The following is a 12,602-nucleotide window of genomic DNA, read 5'->3' as shown; positions in this document are numbered from 1 at the left end:
CCAACCCCACTAGCTTTCCTTATGTCTTCCCCACACGAGCTCATTCCCAACTCAGGGCGTTTGTATTTGCTGGTCCCTCTCCCTGGAATGCACTTCCTCCAACGCAGCACATGACTGATTCCATCTTCTCATTTTGGTCTTAATTCAAATGTCATCCACTCGAGAGGTTTTCCCTGATTCCTTAGTCCAGGGGTTGGCAAACCACAGCCCACGGGCCAAACCCAGCCCACCACCTATTTTTATACAGCTTGTGAACCAAGAATGCTTTTTACATTTTTCAACAGTTGAAAGGAATATCAAAAGAAGAATAGTATCTGGTGACATGTGAAAACTATAGGAATTTCAAATTTCAGTGTCCATCAATAAAGTTTTATTGGGACACAGCCACAACCATTCATCCATTGTCCATGGGAGTTTTCAAGCTGCAACATCGGAGCTGAACAGTTGAGACTGAAAACATTTGCCAAGCCCTCTTCCGGTCTAAAGAACTTGTAGAAACCCTTTCTACGCATTTATTATTTGTATTTTCTTCACAGCAGCTACCGGTATCTAAATTCTCTCTCTCTTTTTTATTTACTTACTTGTTTAACATTTTCTCTGCCTACCCTTCCACAAAAAAACAAGGGGGCCATGAGAACAGAAACTTTGTCTTATTTTATCTCTGTCCTCAGCTACTGACACATAGTAGGCTTTCAAAACTGTTTAAAAGTTTATACTGTTCACATTATTGGCATTAAATATTTAAAAAGTTGAAGCTGTCTGAGAAGTTGTTTTCATTGCTAATCCATACAGCCATTCTTCTTTCTCTCTCTTTTTTTTCAATTAAGGTAATGGACACGTAACATAAAATTTACCATCTTCACCATTTTTAAGTGTGTAGTTGAGTGGCAACAAGTACATCCACATTATTGTGCGACCATCATCATCACACATAACCAGCACTTTTTGCATCTTGCAAAATCAAAACTCTACCAGCATTCTAATTTCTTTCTCTATAAATCTGACCACTCTAGGACATAAGTAGGCTTTTAATCAACATCTGTCAGATAAACATATCCTGACCTACTTCTGCTTTGGTTGCCAGGAAGCTCAGAGTTAAATTTCTGTGCTTTATTGCCTAGACTTTCTAACAAAATTAGCTTGTGCTATTTTAATACAGATTTTTTAATACAAATGTTGGACTCGTAACTGCCAATACTAAAGGTTCTCATCTAATCTAAGATGCCATCATTATTTACGTTCCACTAAAAAACTAGAACACACCACTGATTGTAAAATACAGACGCATCGTTATTTCAGACACTTCAACACGTGAAAAGTGCATCGATGAAGTAGGGTATGTGTTTTATTCCCTAAGCCACATCAAGTCTTTTTTGGAGGTGACAAGGGTGGTGAAAATCACAAGAGACAATGAAATCAAACCCAAGTGTTCAGAGATGAAACACCTCTTTGAGGACGTTCTTCTCCCAAAAAGCAACCCCACCTCAAAGCACAGGCTCACCAGTGGCGTTGGAGGACGTCTGCAAAATCCCAGTCATCCAGGAGTAGACAGCTTTCTGGGAATGAGCCGAGGTTTGGTCGTAGAGATCTTTGAACACCGCAGATCTAAATGACACAAACATGGCATCGATTAATAACAAACAGGGGGGAGCTGCTTTGAATGGGAGTCAAAACAGCAAATGTGCCCAAAGCTGTCCCCAGGCCTTTGCTGTATGTAGCAACTTCTCCCATTACTACTCTTCCCCTTCACAGCTAAACACCTTTCAAAGAGTGTTCTGCACATACTGGCTCCATCCCCTCACCTCTTGGTCCTTTTGTGGAGGGGAGGAAAGGACATCGTTACTGAGATATAATTCATACACCATACAATTCACCATGCAAAGTGTACAAGATAACTGTTTTCATTATATTCTCAGAGTTGTGCAACCATCCTCACAATTAATTTTAGAACATTTTAAGCACCTCAAAAAGAAACCCCATATCCTTGCTATCACCCCTCAATACCCAGTCTCCCCAACTCCTGGAAACCACTAATCTACTTTCTGTCTGTATAGATTTGCCTACTCTGGACATTTCATATAAATGACATCATATAACATGCAGGCTTGTGTCTGGTTTCTTTCACTGGGCATGATGTTTTCAAGGTTCATGCATGTCAGAGCATGTATCAGTACTTCATTCCTATTTGTGGCCAAATAATATTCCATTATACGGATATAGCGTATCTTTTTTACCCATTCATCAGTTGGTGCCTAAAGCCATCCTACACCTAAAACTATTCAATCACATGATCCAATAATTCCCTTTTTGACTCAAGCCAGTTTGAATGGGTTTGTCTGTCACTTGCAATCAGATGAGCGGTGACCAACAAACTCCCTCTCCTGGTGATGTTTCCTCTGCCTCCACGCTCCCCTGCATACAACCTGAGTGAATGGAGGAGGCAGACTCTGGGTTTAAAAGGTATTGTGTAGTGGCACGCAGAGCAAAAGGGATTCATGTGATATATGTCTTGGCCAAAAAGCAGACACCCTGGATACAAAAATAAAGTCAGTATATTACCTCTTTCCCCTACATTCCTTTGGCTGCAAAGAATAAAACACAATCTCCCACTTTGTTGTCATCATACTGGCCTTTTCCTTCTTCTTAATCATTTTTAGATTTAGAAAAAGCCTTGTAGGGCCATATAAAGCACTATAATTAGTAAAAGGAGCGGAGGGTGGGAACAATGCCTACAGCCTTCAAGTCCTGGACACAGTCCTCTAATTGGGGGTCCCTCTAAGTGTCGTTTCATACAGCTCACAAACATGAGCCAGCACAGCATCCCAAAGGGGAAAGTCTTCCTCTTTCAGTGCTCTGTCACTCCTTCCGCTGTCCCTCAAGGAGAAAGTCTCAGTTTAGTGCCAGTGAGTCTTTAACACACACTCAGCTCCTTGTTTAATCAATGGAACAGGCCCAAGACTCAGAGCCTTGGTCCCATGGACTAAATATTTGTGTTCCCCCCAACCAAATTCCTATGTTGAAATCCTAACCCCCAAGGTGATGGTGTTGGGAGGTAGGACCTGTGGGAGGTGATTAGGTCATGAGGGTGGTGCCCTCATGAATGGGGTTAGAGCCCTTACAAAAGAGACCCCAGAGAGCCCCCTCACCCCTTCCACTATGTGTGGACACAGTGAGAAGACACCTTCTATGAACCAAAAAGCTGGCCTTCACTAGACACCAAATCTGTCAGCACCCTGATCTTGGACCTCCCTGCCTCCAGAACTGTAAGAAATAAACGTTTTTTGTTTAACACATTAACTGCCATGAGAGTTGTATTTAACACACTCTGGTTTTGACCCTGGGGCTGTGTGAAGCACATATAAAATCTTATTTGTTGATGTTCTTACTGTTACAGGTAACGCTGACAATTTAATTCTAAAAACATGGATTAAATAAATAGAATTCAATACATTTGGGTTTTTTATTTATGTTTACCTTTAAATTGCACTGAAAGTTTTTATCCTATTTTCATAATAAAACACCATGGCCCCAAGGAAAAGTTACTAATATTTTGTGTGGCAGCCGATGTGTTAAGCCACCCAATCTATGGTATTTTTTATTATAGCAGCCCAAACTAAGACACTTAGGTAAGCAACATATCCAGCTAGGATTTAGTGACATTTTTTCATTATATTTATTTTTACGATTATTGACTTAAGACAAAGGATACTGGTTTCCCATTTAGAGTCATGATATCAAATTTACTTTTACAATAAATATTTTCAAATGAAAAAAAAATGAATCCCTATAAGGAAAAACACAAAGTAAAGAATAGTACCCGTGGCATATAGGTATGCCAAAAATGGTAAGCATGGCACCAGAGCTGCTGAAATTTGGGAGATACTGTGTTAATCAAACCATCTCTCAACTCTACAGATTTTAAGCGACAGCTCCAGAACTCACATCTCAACCTGTCCCCGCCTGTCTTCTTCTTGCTGACAGGTATTTCCTCCTTGAATTCTCACACAGCCCCGATGGACAGATGGGAGGCTAAGAGGGTGACAGGAGGCACTCACAGGTTCTTGAAGGCGTCCTCGCGCAGGTCCCGGGGAAGCCTCTCCATGATGTCCGGCTGGAGAAAGCTGCCTGAAGACCCCCTCAGCAGCCTGCCCAGGATCTCCACACACTCCAGGGAGTTCAACACCTGGAAACACCTCTCCAGCGTGACGAGAAACAGGCTGCGGTTCACACCAGGGCTCTGCAAGGCTTGTTCCCGAATCTCTCCCAAGTCAATGACAGTGTCCTGGAGGTCCTACAGCAACGAGAGAAGCCAGGGTCGCCTTCAGAGCTGCCTGGCGATTTGGAAGCCCCGGGACTGACCACCCATTGCAGCAGTGGGGAGACTCAGGATCACTGTTTAACACCGTCCTGCTCTGTCAAAACTTCTAGAACTTTCCATCACCTACAGAACAAAGTCAAGACTTTCACCTGTTGCACTCACTCTGGAGCCTTCCCACTCTCCAGATACACCATGACTGTCACAGCTCAGGCCCTTAGTCCAGCTAAATTCCTGCCCTGCTCCTTTTTCTGGCAAAATCCAGCTTATCCTTTAAGGCTGAGCTCATCGGTCCTGGGCAAAGGCTTCTCTGATTCCCTCCAACGTCCCACTTCAGATCAGATCTCCCTCCATGATGTGCTCCCAGAGGATCTTAAGCCAAACTCCATGATGCATTAAAGATGCTCATGTACCTGTGGTCCCAAGCCTATGGTTCTCAACTCTGGTGACACATGAGAATCACACAGGGAGCTCTGAAAAAGTACTGATCTCCAGCCCTACTATCTAGAGTTTGATTTGATTGGTCTGGGTGGAGCCCAGGCATTGATTCCACTGTACACCCAGGGCTGAGCCAGAAAAGTCCTTGAGGCCTAAGCTATGTACATAGTGGAGGTGCCTGGTGCTTGGAAGACTGAAAATAGCCTGTGAGAATAAATGAATGAAGGAAGGAATGAAAGAAGGCATCCTTTGATCCACAGAACCCAGGAACTCTAACAAGGTTTAGTCACCATCTGACTGAGGCCTCTGTCCTTCCTCCCACACACCCTTCAAAAATAGCCTCCATTTTACTGAGCATCCGCTACACACCAGGCAACTGCCCCAAGCATGGGGCAAACATGTACCCTCTCATTTAATGCTCACGACAGTCCTATAGGTTACGCACCATGGGTCCCAGGGTCAGGCATTCCTCGGTTCAACTCCCAGGCCCTCCACTTATTATCTGTGTGTCCTTGAGCAAATGACTTGTCTTTTCTAAGTTGCAGTTTCCTCCTCCATAAAATGCAGATAAACTCAGTACCTACTTTTTTGAGTTGTGTAAGAACTGAAGGAGATGATTATAAAATGCCTGGTACTTGGTGAACACTCAACAAATGTTACCTGCTTTTATTAGCTCAATATCACAGGTGACTGAAACAAAACAGAATAAGTAACCGGCCCAAACATACAAGGAGCTGGGATCTGAAACAAGTGTATCTGGGCACAAACCCACACTTTAACCATTACCAGGTGTTTCCCAACTTCGGTCATTCGCTGTAGGCGGCTGAACAGTGAAGTGGCTGAGAGTACACTTAGGCGTCCTTAAGCAAAAGACTGGGGGTAGAATTTAGGGCATCAGTGAACATTGGGGAAACAGTGCACCCTCATTTTTACTGGCATAGAACTGACATTTAGCATTTCCTTCCCGGATGAATGTGTGAAATGCAGTGCGGTGGTGGTAGTAGGACTTTGTCATCACTTGAAATCACAGAGACTTTCAAAACACCTTACAGTTGTTGCGGATCTCTTGAAATCTTGTTTGCACTCAATACTTCCTCAAAATTACAGAAGTTATTAGACCTGCTGCTAAATCTTGTTATTGACTGTGGTAAAGAAGCATATAAATTACTATGCCCCAAATGTGTGTGATTATAGAATTGACCTCCTTTGTAATCCTTGGTATTTTGTTTTATAGGTTTTAAAAGATTATTCTGAGAAGGGGCTTATGGACTTCCCCAGATGCCAGAAGAGCTCAGAGCTGGAGTCAGAAGCCCAGGTCTCAACCTCAGACTTGCCACTTCTAAGTTGCATAACCTGAGGTTACTTACTAAACCTCTCCAAACCCCAGTTTCCTCATCTGAATATTAGAATGGTAAGATTCTTATTAATCTTTTTTCAGAAGGTCCTGGAGAGTGTTCAGTGAGTCAGTCCATGCATGTTAAACCCTTAGAACAGTGGTCAGCAAGGTGTGGCCCACAAGCTAAATCTGGCCCACAACCTGTTTTGTGAATAAAGTTTCATTGAAATACATCCGCACCCATTCGTTTACTAATCATCTGTGGCTGCCATCACCCTGCAATGGCAGAGCTGAGTAACTAAGACACGGAATGTATGCCGTTCAGAGCCTAAAAATACTATCAATATCTCGCCCTTTAGAGAAACAGTTTGCTGAATGATGCCTTGGAATAACTCACATATAGTAAACCCTCAATAAACATTAAGCAATATCATTTTCCTAGACCACATCCCCATTCTTGCCGTATCTTTTCACTGCCTTTCCTATTATTTACTTCATATTTTTCTTTAAACTGAGTCTTTTTTTAATAAATTTAAATTTATTTCAAAAGGAAACTTTATATCCCTACCAAACTGGTTTGATGTGCCCATCATATTTTAATAACAGACATAAAAATAAGTATATGGTGATTAAAATGTTTAAATGGTTCGACCCCCTTTGAAAGACACTGCTCCCCACTAAACCATCTCCACTAAAGAAAACTCTAGACTGGGCACAGTGGCTTAATCCCAGCACTTTGGGAGGCCAAGATGGAAGGATCACTTGAGGCAAAGAGTTTGAGACCACCCTGGGCAACATAGTGAGACCCTATCTCTGCAAAAAAATAAAAAAAAATTAGCCAGGCATGGTGGTATGTACCTGTAGTCTGAGCTACTCAGGAAGCTGAGGCAGGAGGATCACTTGCGCCCAGGAGTTCAAGGCTGCAGTGAGCTATGATGATGCCACTGCAGTCTAGCCTGGGTGTTAGAGCAAGACCTTATCTCAAAAATGAGAGAGAGAGAGAGAGAGAGAGAGAGAGAGAGAGAGAGAGAGAGAGAAATGGAAAGAAAAAAAGAATGAACAACAAAACCTCACCTTTCTGGGTCCCAAGGACTTTCCAGGGCTCAGAGGCCAGACTTTGTGATGCTCCTGTATCACTAATCTCATCTTGTGAAAATTATCTGTTTTGTTTTTGTCTCCCCTCCACACTGTAAGCTCCTTGAGGGCAGGGGCAGTCTTTCACCCCCATGTCTACCGGTGCATAGTGATCATTCATGAATCTTTACTGAACCAAACTATTGGAAGGTCCTCAGCACCCTTCATTTCCAGGTACCAACAAGAATATGAATTATAAGGCTCTTCATTTGAACTTTGGAGAAAGTGAGAAAAATCTAGATCCTAAAGCTCCCAGGAGGTTGGGGAAAAGAGAAGAAGGGAGGAAGAGATAAAAAAAAAAAAAAAAAAAAAAAAGCAGGGGCCCAAGGCCTGAGTCAGGCTCAGTTTGATTCAATTCAACCAGTACCAACTGGTCCTGGACTTCCTCTACCCGCAGGATCCCAAGAGTGCCTCACCAAGCGGCCCTTCTTGTCTTCCAAGAGGCATCTCATGGCAGTGCGGAATCGCTGAGCGTCTGTTTCCCTCAGGTCCTCCAGCAGCTTCTGGGGCTGGTGCAAACGCTGCTCCAGGTGGTTTTCCATGGCTGCCTGGAAGTGGGGTGTTGGGAGAGTCGGTGAGAACCCAAGGGCAGGGGGCACGTGGTCAGCACCACGGCCAGCAGCCAGGCCAGGCCACCTAATTCCCTGCAGAAGTGTTTGGTTTGGCCAGCTCCTAATTTTCTTATTAGCTGCCAACATTTAAAAGCCAGGGCATTCCTCACAAAATCCAGATTCCCAACTTCTCTAGGAAAATCCAAAGATTTGGCAACACCAGGCAACACGCATCCCCTTCTTGCAGACCCTGGGGGAGCTGCTTGCGGAAATAACTCTTCAGGCCCAGCCAACCTGATTTCCTCAATCCGTGGCCTGCCTGGTCCCCATAGGTGAGTGTGGCTTCAGGTCCAGAGCAGCTGGCCTTTGTCTAGAAAGTGTAGCACCCCCAGATGGCGCTGCTGCTCAAACCTAAGCTATCACAGGGGCGCAAATTCAGACCCAATGAACAAACTGTGGCTCTCCCTCCAGGGCAAGGAGCAAAAGCCACCAGCCTCTCCTGAAAGAGATTTCCTCTGCTATCTGGGGAATTATTTTCTAAACCTCCCTGACACAGAGGTGCTCTGGGATGGCAGCACTGTGTGAAATCGTGGGCAAGAGGTGGACTCTAGACCCAGACAACCCATATGCAAATCGTCACCTTGACACTTACCGGCTGTGTGACCTTAGACAAGTTACTTAAATAGGGTTGCTCCAGAAAATACAGGATGCTCACTTAAATGTGAATTTCAGGTAAGCAATGAATAATATTTTAGTATAATTATGTCCCAAATGTTGCATGGGACACACTTAGACTGGAAAAAATTACTTCTTGTGTATCCGAAATTCAAATGTAACTGGGCATCTGTATTTTTATTTGCTAAATCAGCAACACTACTTCTGGGCCTCAGTTTTCCAACCTGAAAAATGTAGGGCTGGGAACGGGGATCAAGTGAGTGCGTAACGTGTTTCCAATAGTGTCTAGCACACAGTCAGCGCTCAGAAGCGCCAGCTGTTATTCTTCATCCTGAACGAGCTGAATAATGATTTACTTAATGTCTCTCCCCTTAGAATGAAAGGTCCATGTGGGTAGTAACATGACTGTCTTGTTCTCCACCAAGTCCTCAGTGTCTAGAACTATGACTGGCAGAAAGTAGATGTTAAATAAGTAGACACTGAATAAATGAATGACTATGGTATATATAAGGAGAGAAGTAGTATATCTACTAATCAGATTAAAATAGATACATCTCCTGAGAAGCCTTGCTGCTAGGGAGAAAAGAGGCAGGCATTGCTTCCCTTGAGGTTGTCACAACTGATGAACAGGAGAAGAAAAACAGACGCCATGTGGGGCCGACAGCCACCTCCAGCCAGTGGGTGTCCCGGTACGTGGTAGACAGTCAGCTCTCTGAGTGTAGCCATGATATGAATGTTGGTTGATATTTTCATTTTTGTTAAAACAGAAGTAAAAATTGAAACAAGACGTGTCAGAGCTGTATTCCTTGGTTAGTGACGGGAGTGGCTTCTTTGCCAAACCAGGCAACAGTGTTTGAACACTGAAAGAATATTTCTTCAACGTTTTGTGCTATTCACAGTATATAATGGTAAAGATACAACATGCCACGCTCGGCTAACGGTCACGCTAAAGAGGCATGTGCTGTCCGATTTACCGCAGTCCACACCGTGCCCTAGTGCCCCTTAAGGCAAATATCCTTTGCCACCTGGCAACACGTTTGTGCAGTTGTTTTCTTTATAGCAGAGTTAAAAGGAAGAAAACTATTTCTTGGACCCGTGATTGAGAGGCTGATAATTATGCCCAAATAGCCACTGTCCCTCTGCTCTTTTTACCAATAGAACCCCTCAACTGTTAGCTGGATCCATGGCTCCTTTGCAGTGCAATGTGACTGTGGCATGTGAGCCAATGGAACCTGAGCAGATGAAACTGTGTGACTCGCTAGTCACATCGTTAGAAGAGAAGATGCTCACCCTCCACTTCCTCTTCTCACCCCCCTCCCCTGGGTTGGAGAATGAATGTGGTGTTTCAACCATGTGGGCAACAACTCCCTAAGGGGTGACAGAGCAAAAAGATAAAAGGAATCTGAGTCCCTGGTGAGCTTTTGGAACAGAGCTGCCTCCTCGCTCTGGATCTCCCACTTAGCACTGGACTATTACATGAGAAAGTAAAAATGAAATTGCTTCCGTTGCTACAATTTTGGGTCTCTTTGTTACAGTATCTCAGCCTACACCCTAATATACCTCGTCTCCATCAAAGGTGGGAAAATGAAGGAAAGACGAAAGAGCTTGTATCACATTTCAAGAAAAACTGGGCAGAATGCTTTTCTTTGCAGAAGTAAAGAATTTCTGTATCCCAGCCCACTTCTCCAACTTCCCTGGGCCCTGAGTTTGCAGTCCCTGAGCATGAGAGGGGACCATACGCACGAGTCTCAGGTACACACCTGCAGGCTGGCGATGGTGAAGGGAATATGCCGTGAATTCAGGTAGGCCAAGACTCTATGGGGCAGGTCTGCCGTCCACACGTGGGAGCTTCAGTCAAAGACAGACAGGAGAAGGTCACAATGACAGGTGCCTCTACAAGTGGTGCTGCACTAGCTGGGCGGCCCAGGGACAGGAGTTCAGAACGAGTGGTGGGAATGGGCCAGGGATGCTAGCAACTTTGTGCTTGGAAGTAGGAGATTTCTCAACCAGGCAAGTGCTGGGGAAGTTTCCAGCTGTAGGAATCTGCCTGGATCCCATTCTCCCAAAGACGATTCTCAATTTCTGAGCATTTACAGGGATCTTTCACTTTCACACAATTGGGTGTCCCTGACGTGGGGTCCCAAGGCCCCCATCTCTTCTCCTTCATAGAACTCATCATATTAGAATTATTTGTTAATAGTGGCCTTTCCACAACACTATCTAGCTCCCTGCCCCATGGCCCCAGCATCTAACACAGGCCTGTGAGCAGCACATAGCACGATAGCAATATGGTGGGCCCTGGATCCAAGCTGCTGGTCCACGTCCCAGCTGTGGTCTTTTCATCCAGCTGTGTGGGCCACCGCTGGGATAATTCCCCCTCCCTGGGCCTCTCGTTATTCTGTCCAATGGGACAACAAGAAGACCTCATTGTGGGGCACTCATCAGGGGTAAATGTGTTTCTATGCACCATGCACTGAGAGTAGTACTCACTACATAGTAAGCACGCGATCAGTTTTGGCTCCTACTCTAGAGCAGAGGAGGAATAAATGTTTGTGGAATAAGGGAGTTGACTTTTAAAACACTTGTGCATTGGTTGACATTTTCTTTATAATGAGCAGGTATTGCTTTTTATAATTAAGCAATTTCCATTCAGAATTTTTATTAAAAATCTCTCCCATCCCTTCCCCTCTCCCCGCGAGGGCAGGTTACCTTTGAAACTGTATGAGATCCAGTAATGCTACAATGGGAATAAAACGAAAAGACAACTTAAAAAGGAATCATTCCAGAGAGATCACAGCCTCGTTCTGTTTGAAATTCTTAGAAGCAGCCAATGGAGGCAGAGGGGCACATTACCATTCAGATAGCTGCCGCCTATTATTTCTTCCTAAAAGGCAAAGAGGTAACATCAACTACAACACCCAAAAGTTGGCAGTTCCAGCGGAGGTGATTTTGATTAAAAGAAAATGGAATACTCACTGCCATTTTTTGCAACAAGGGATGCAAATCTGTAAGAAAGCCGTGGAATGGATAAATAGAATTGAATAGTGTGACCTTCAAAAATACAAACATGAGTTAGGAAGAAAGCCACTCATAAAGGAAATTTTTAGTGAGTTTTAATTATACCTGTGCTCAGCGTGAGAAAACTTTGGTTTGAAAAACTTTTTTAGCATAATCCTTAAAAATCCTACACACACACACAAACAACGTAAGGCATCATGTACCTAAATTGATCTATCCCACTACATTCCCTGGGATGTCTGGAAACCAGGAAGGGTGATTCTTCCCTCGTACTTACCCTCACTGGAATCTGGAATTCTCTGACTCGCCACTCCATGGCTCAGAGCAAGAAACAAGAAAAGGGTATATGTTGCAGGTTCCTGAGACATTCTCCTGCAGTTAAATCAAGCATAGAAATGATTCAGGTTTGGTTTCTTAAATATATTTAAGGACATTCAGAAGACAAAAGGGAAACACAAGTAAGCCCAGAATCCCCTGAACTATTTTTAAAAAAATAATTTTAAAATTCCATCGACTTTGCCCCATCTAAACTTCTATTCTAGTCTAAGACACAATGATCTCTCTCCTTGGTGGCTACAATGGCCTACTTTTCTTCTTACCACCATCTTCCACCCCTCAAACCAGCAAAGAGGAGTATTCATAGAGTTATGAACATTTGTGTACAGGTTTTTATGTGAACACAAGTTTTCATTTTTCTGGGATAAATGCCCAAGAATGCCATGGCTAGGCTGTATGTTAAGTGCATGTTTAACTTTATAAGAAACTACTGAACTGGAACCAATCCAAATGTCCTTCACTGGGTGAGTGGTTAAACTAGCTGTGGTATGTCCATGGCATGGAATACTACTCAACAATAAAAAAAGAATAAACTACTGATACATGCAACAATCAGGGTGAACATAAAGGGAATTAAGCTAAGTGAAAAGAGTCAACAAAAGGTTATATACTGATGATTCCATTTATCTAACACTCTTGAAGTAAAATTATAGACATTGAGAATGGATTAGTACTTGGGGAGGAGATGTGGCTACTAAGCAAAGCATGGAGGACACTTATGGTCATGGAACAGTTTGGGGTCTTGATTAGGGTGGTTGTGACAGGCACCTACACACGTGGCAAAATTGAAGAAAACTAT

At 43.6% G+C, this 12,602-nt stretch overlaps 1 protein-coding gene across 1 annotated transcript in view; it reads right to left on the bottom strand.

Annotated features, from left to right (window-relative positions):
- The window catches only part of OTOA (otoancorin), a 51,080-nt gene extending 39,243 nt beyond the window's left edge, over positions 1–11,837 (bottom strand). The window contains exons 1-8 of the mRNA XM_045542778.1: positions 11,745–11,837; positions 11,426–11,454; positions 11,303–11,333; positions 11,159–11,186; positions 10,210–10,297; positions 7,640–7,771; positions 4,056–4,291; positions 1,502–1,605 (exon numbers count right to left, since the gene is read on the bottom strand). Of these exons, the coding sequence (XP_045398734.1) occupies positions 1,502–1,605; positions 4,056–4,291; positions 7,640–7,771; positions 10,210–10,297; positions 11,159–11,186; positions 11,303–11,333; positions 11,426–11,454; positions 11,745–11,835 (739 nt within the window). The 5' untranslated portion in view covers positions 11,836–11,837. The remainder of the gene's footprint in view (positions 1–1,501; positions 1,606–4,055; positions 4,292–7,639; positions 7,772–10,209; positions 10,298–11,158; positions 11,187–11,302; positions 11,334–11,425; positions 11,455–11,744) is intronic.
- Between the last annotated feature and the right edge of the window lie 765 nt (positions 11,838–12,602).

This window comes from Lemur catta, chromosome 2 (genome assembly GCF_020740605.2).
Source record: "Lemur catta isolate mLemCat1 chromosome 2, mLemCat1.pri, whole genome shotgun sequence".
Classification (NCBI taxonomy): domain Eukaryota; kingdom Metazoa; phylum Chordata; class Mammalia; order Primates; family Lemuridae; genus Lemur; species Lemur catta.
This window is presented reverse-complemented; position numbering and strand designations above follow the sequence as displayed.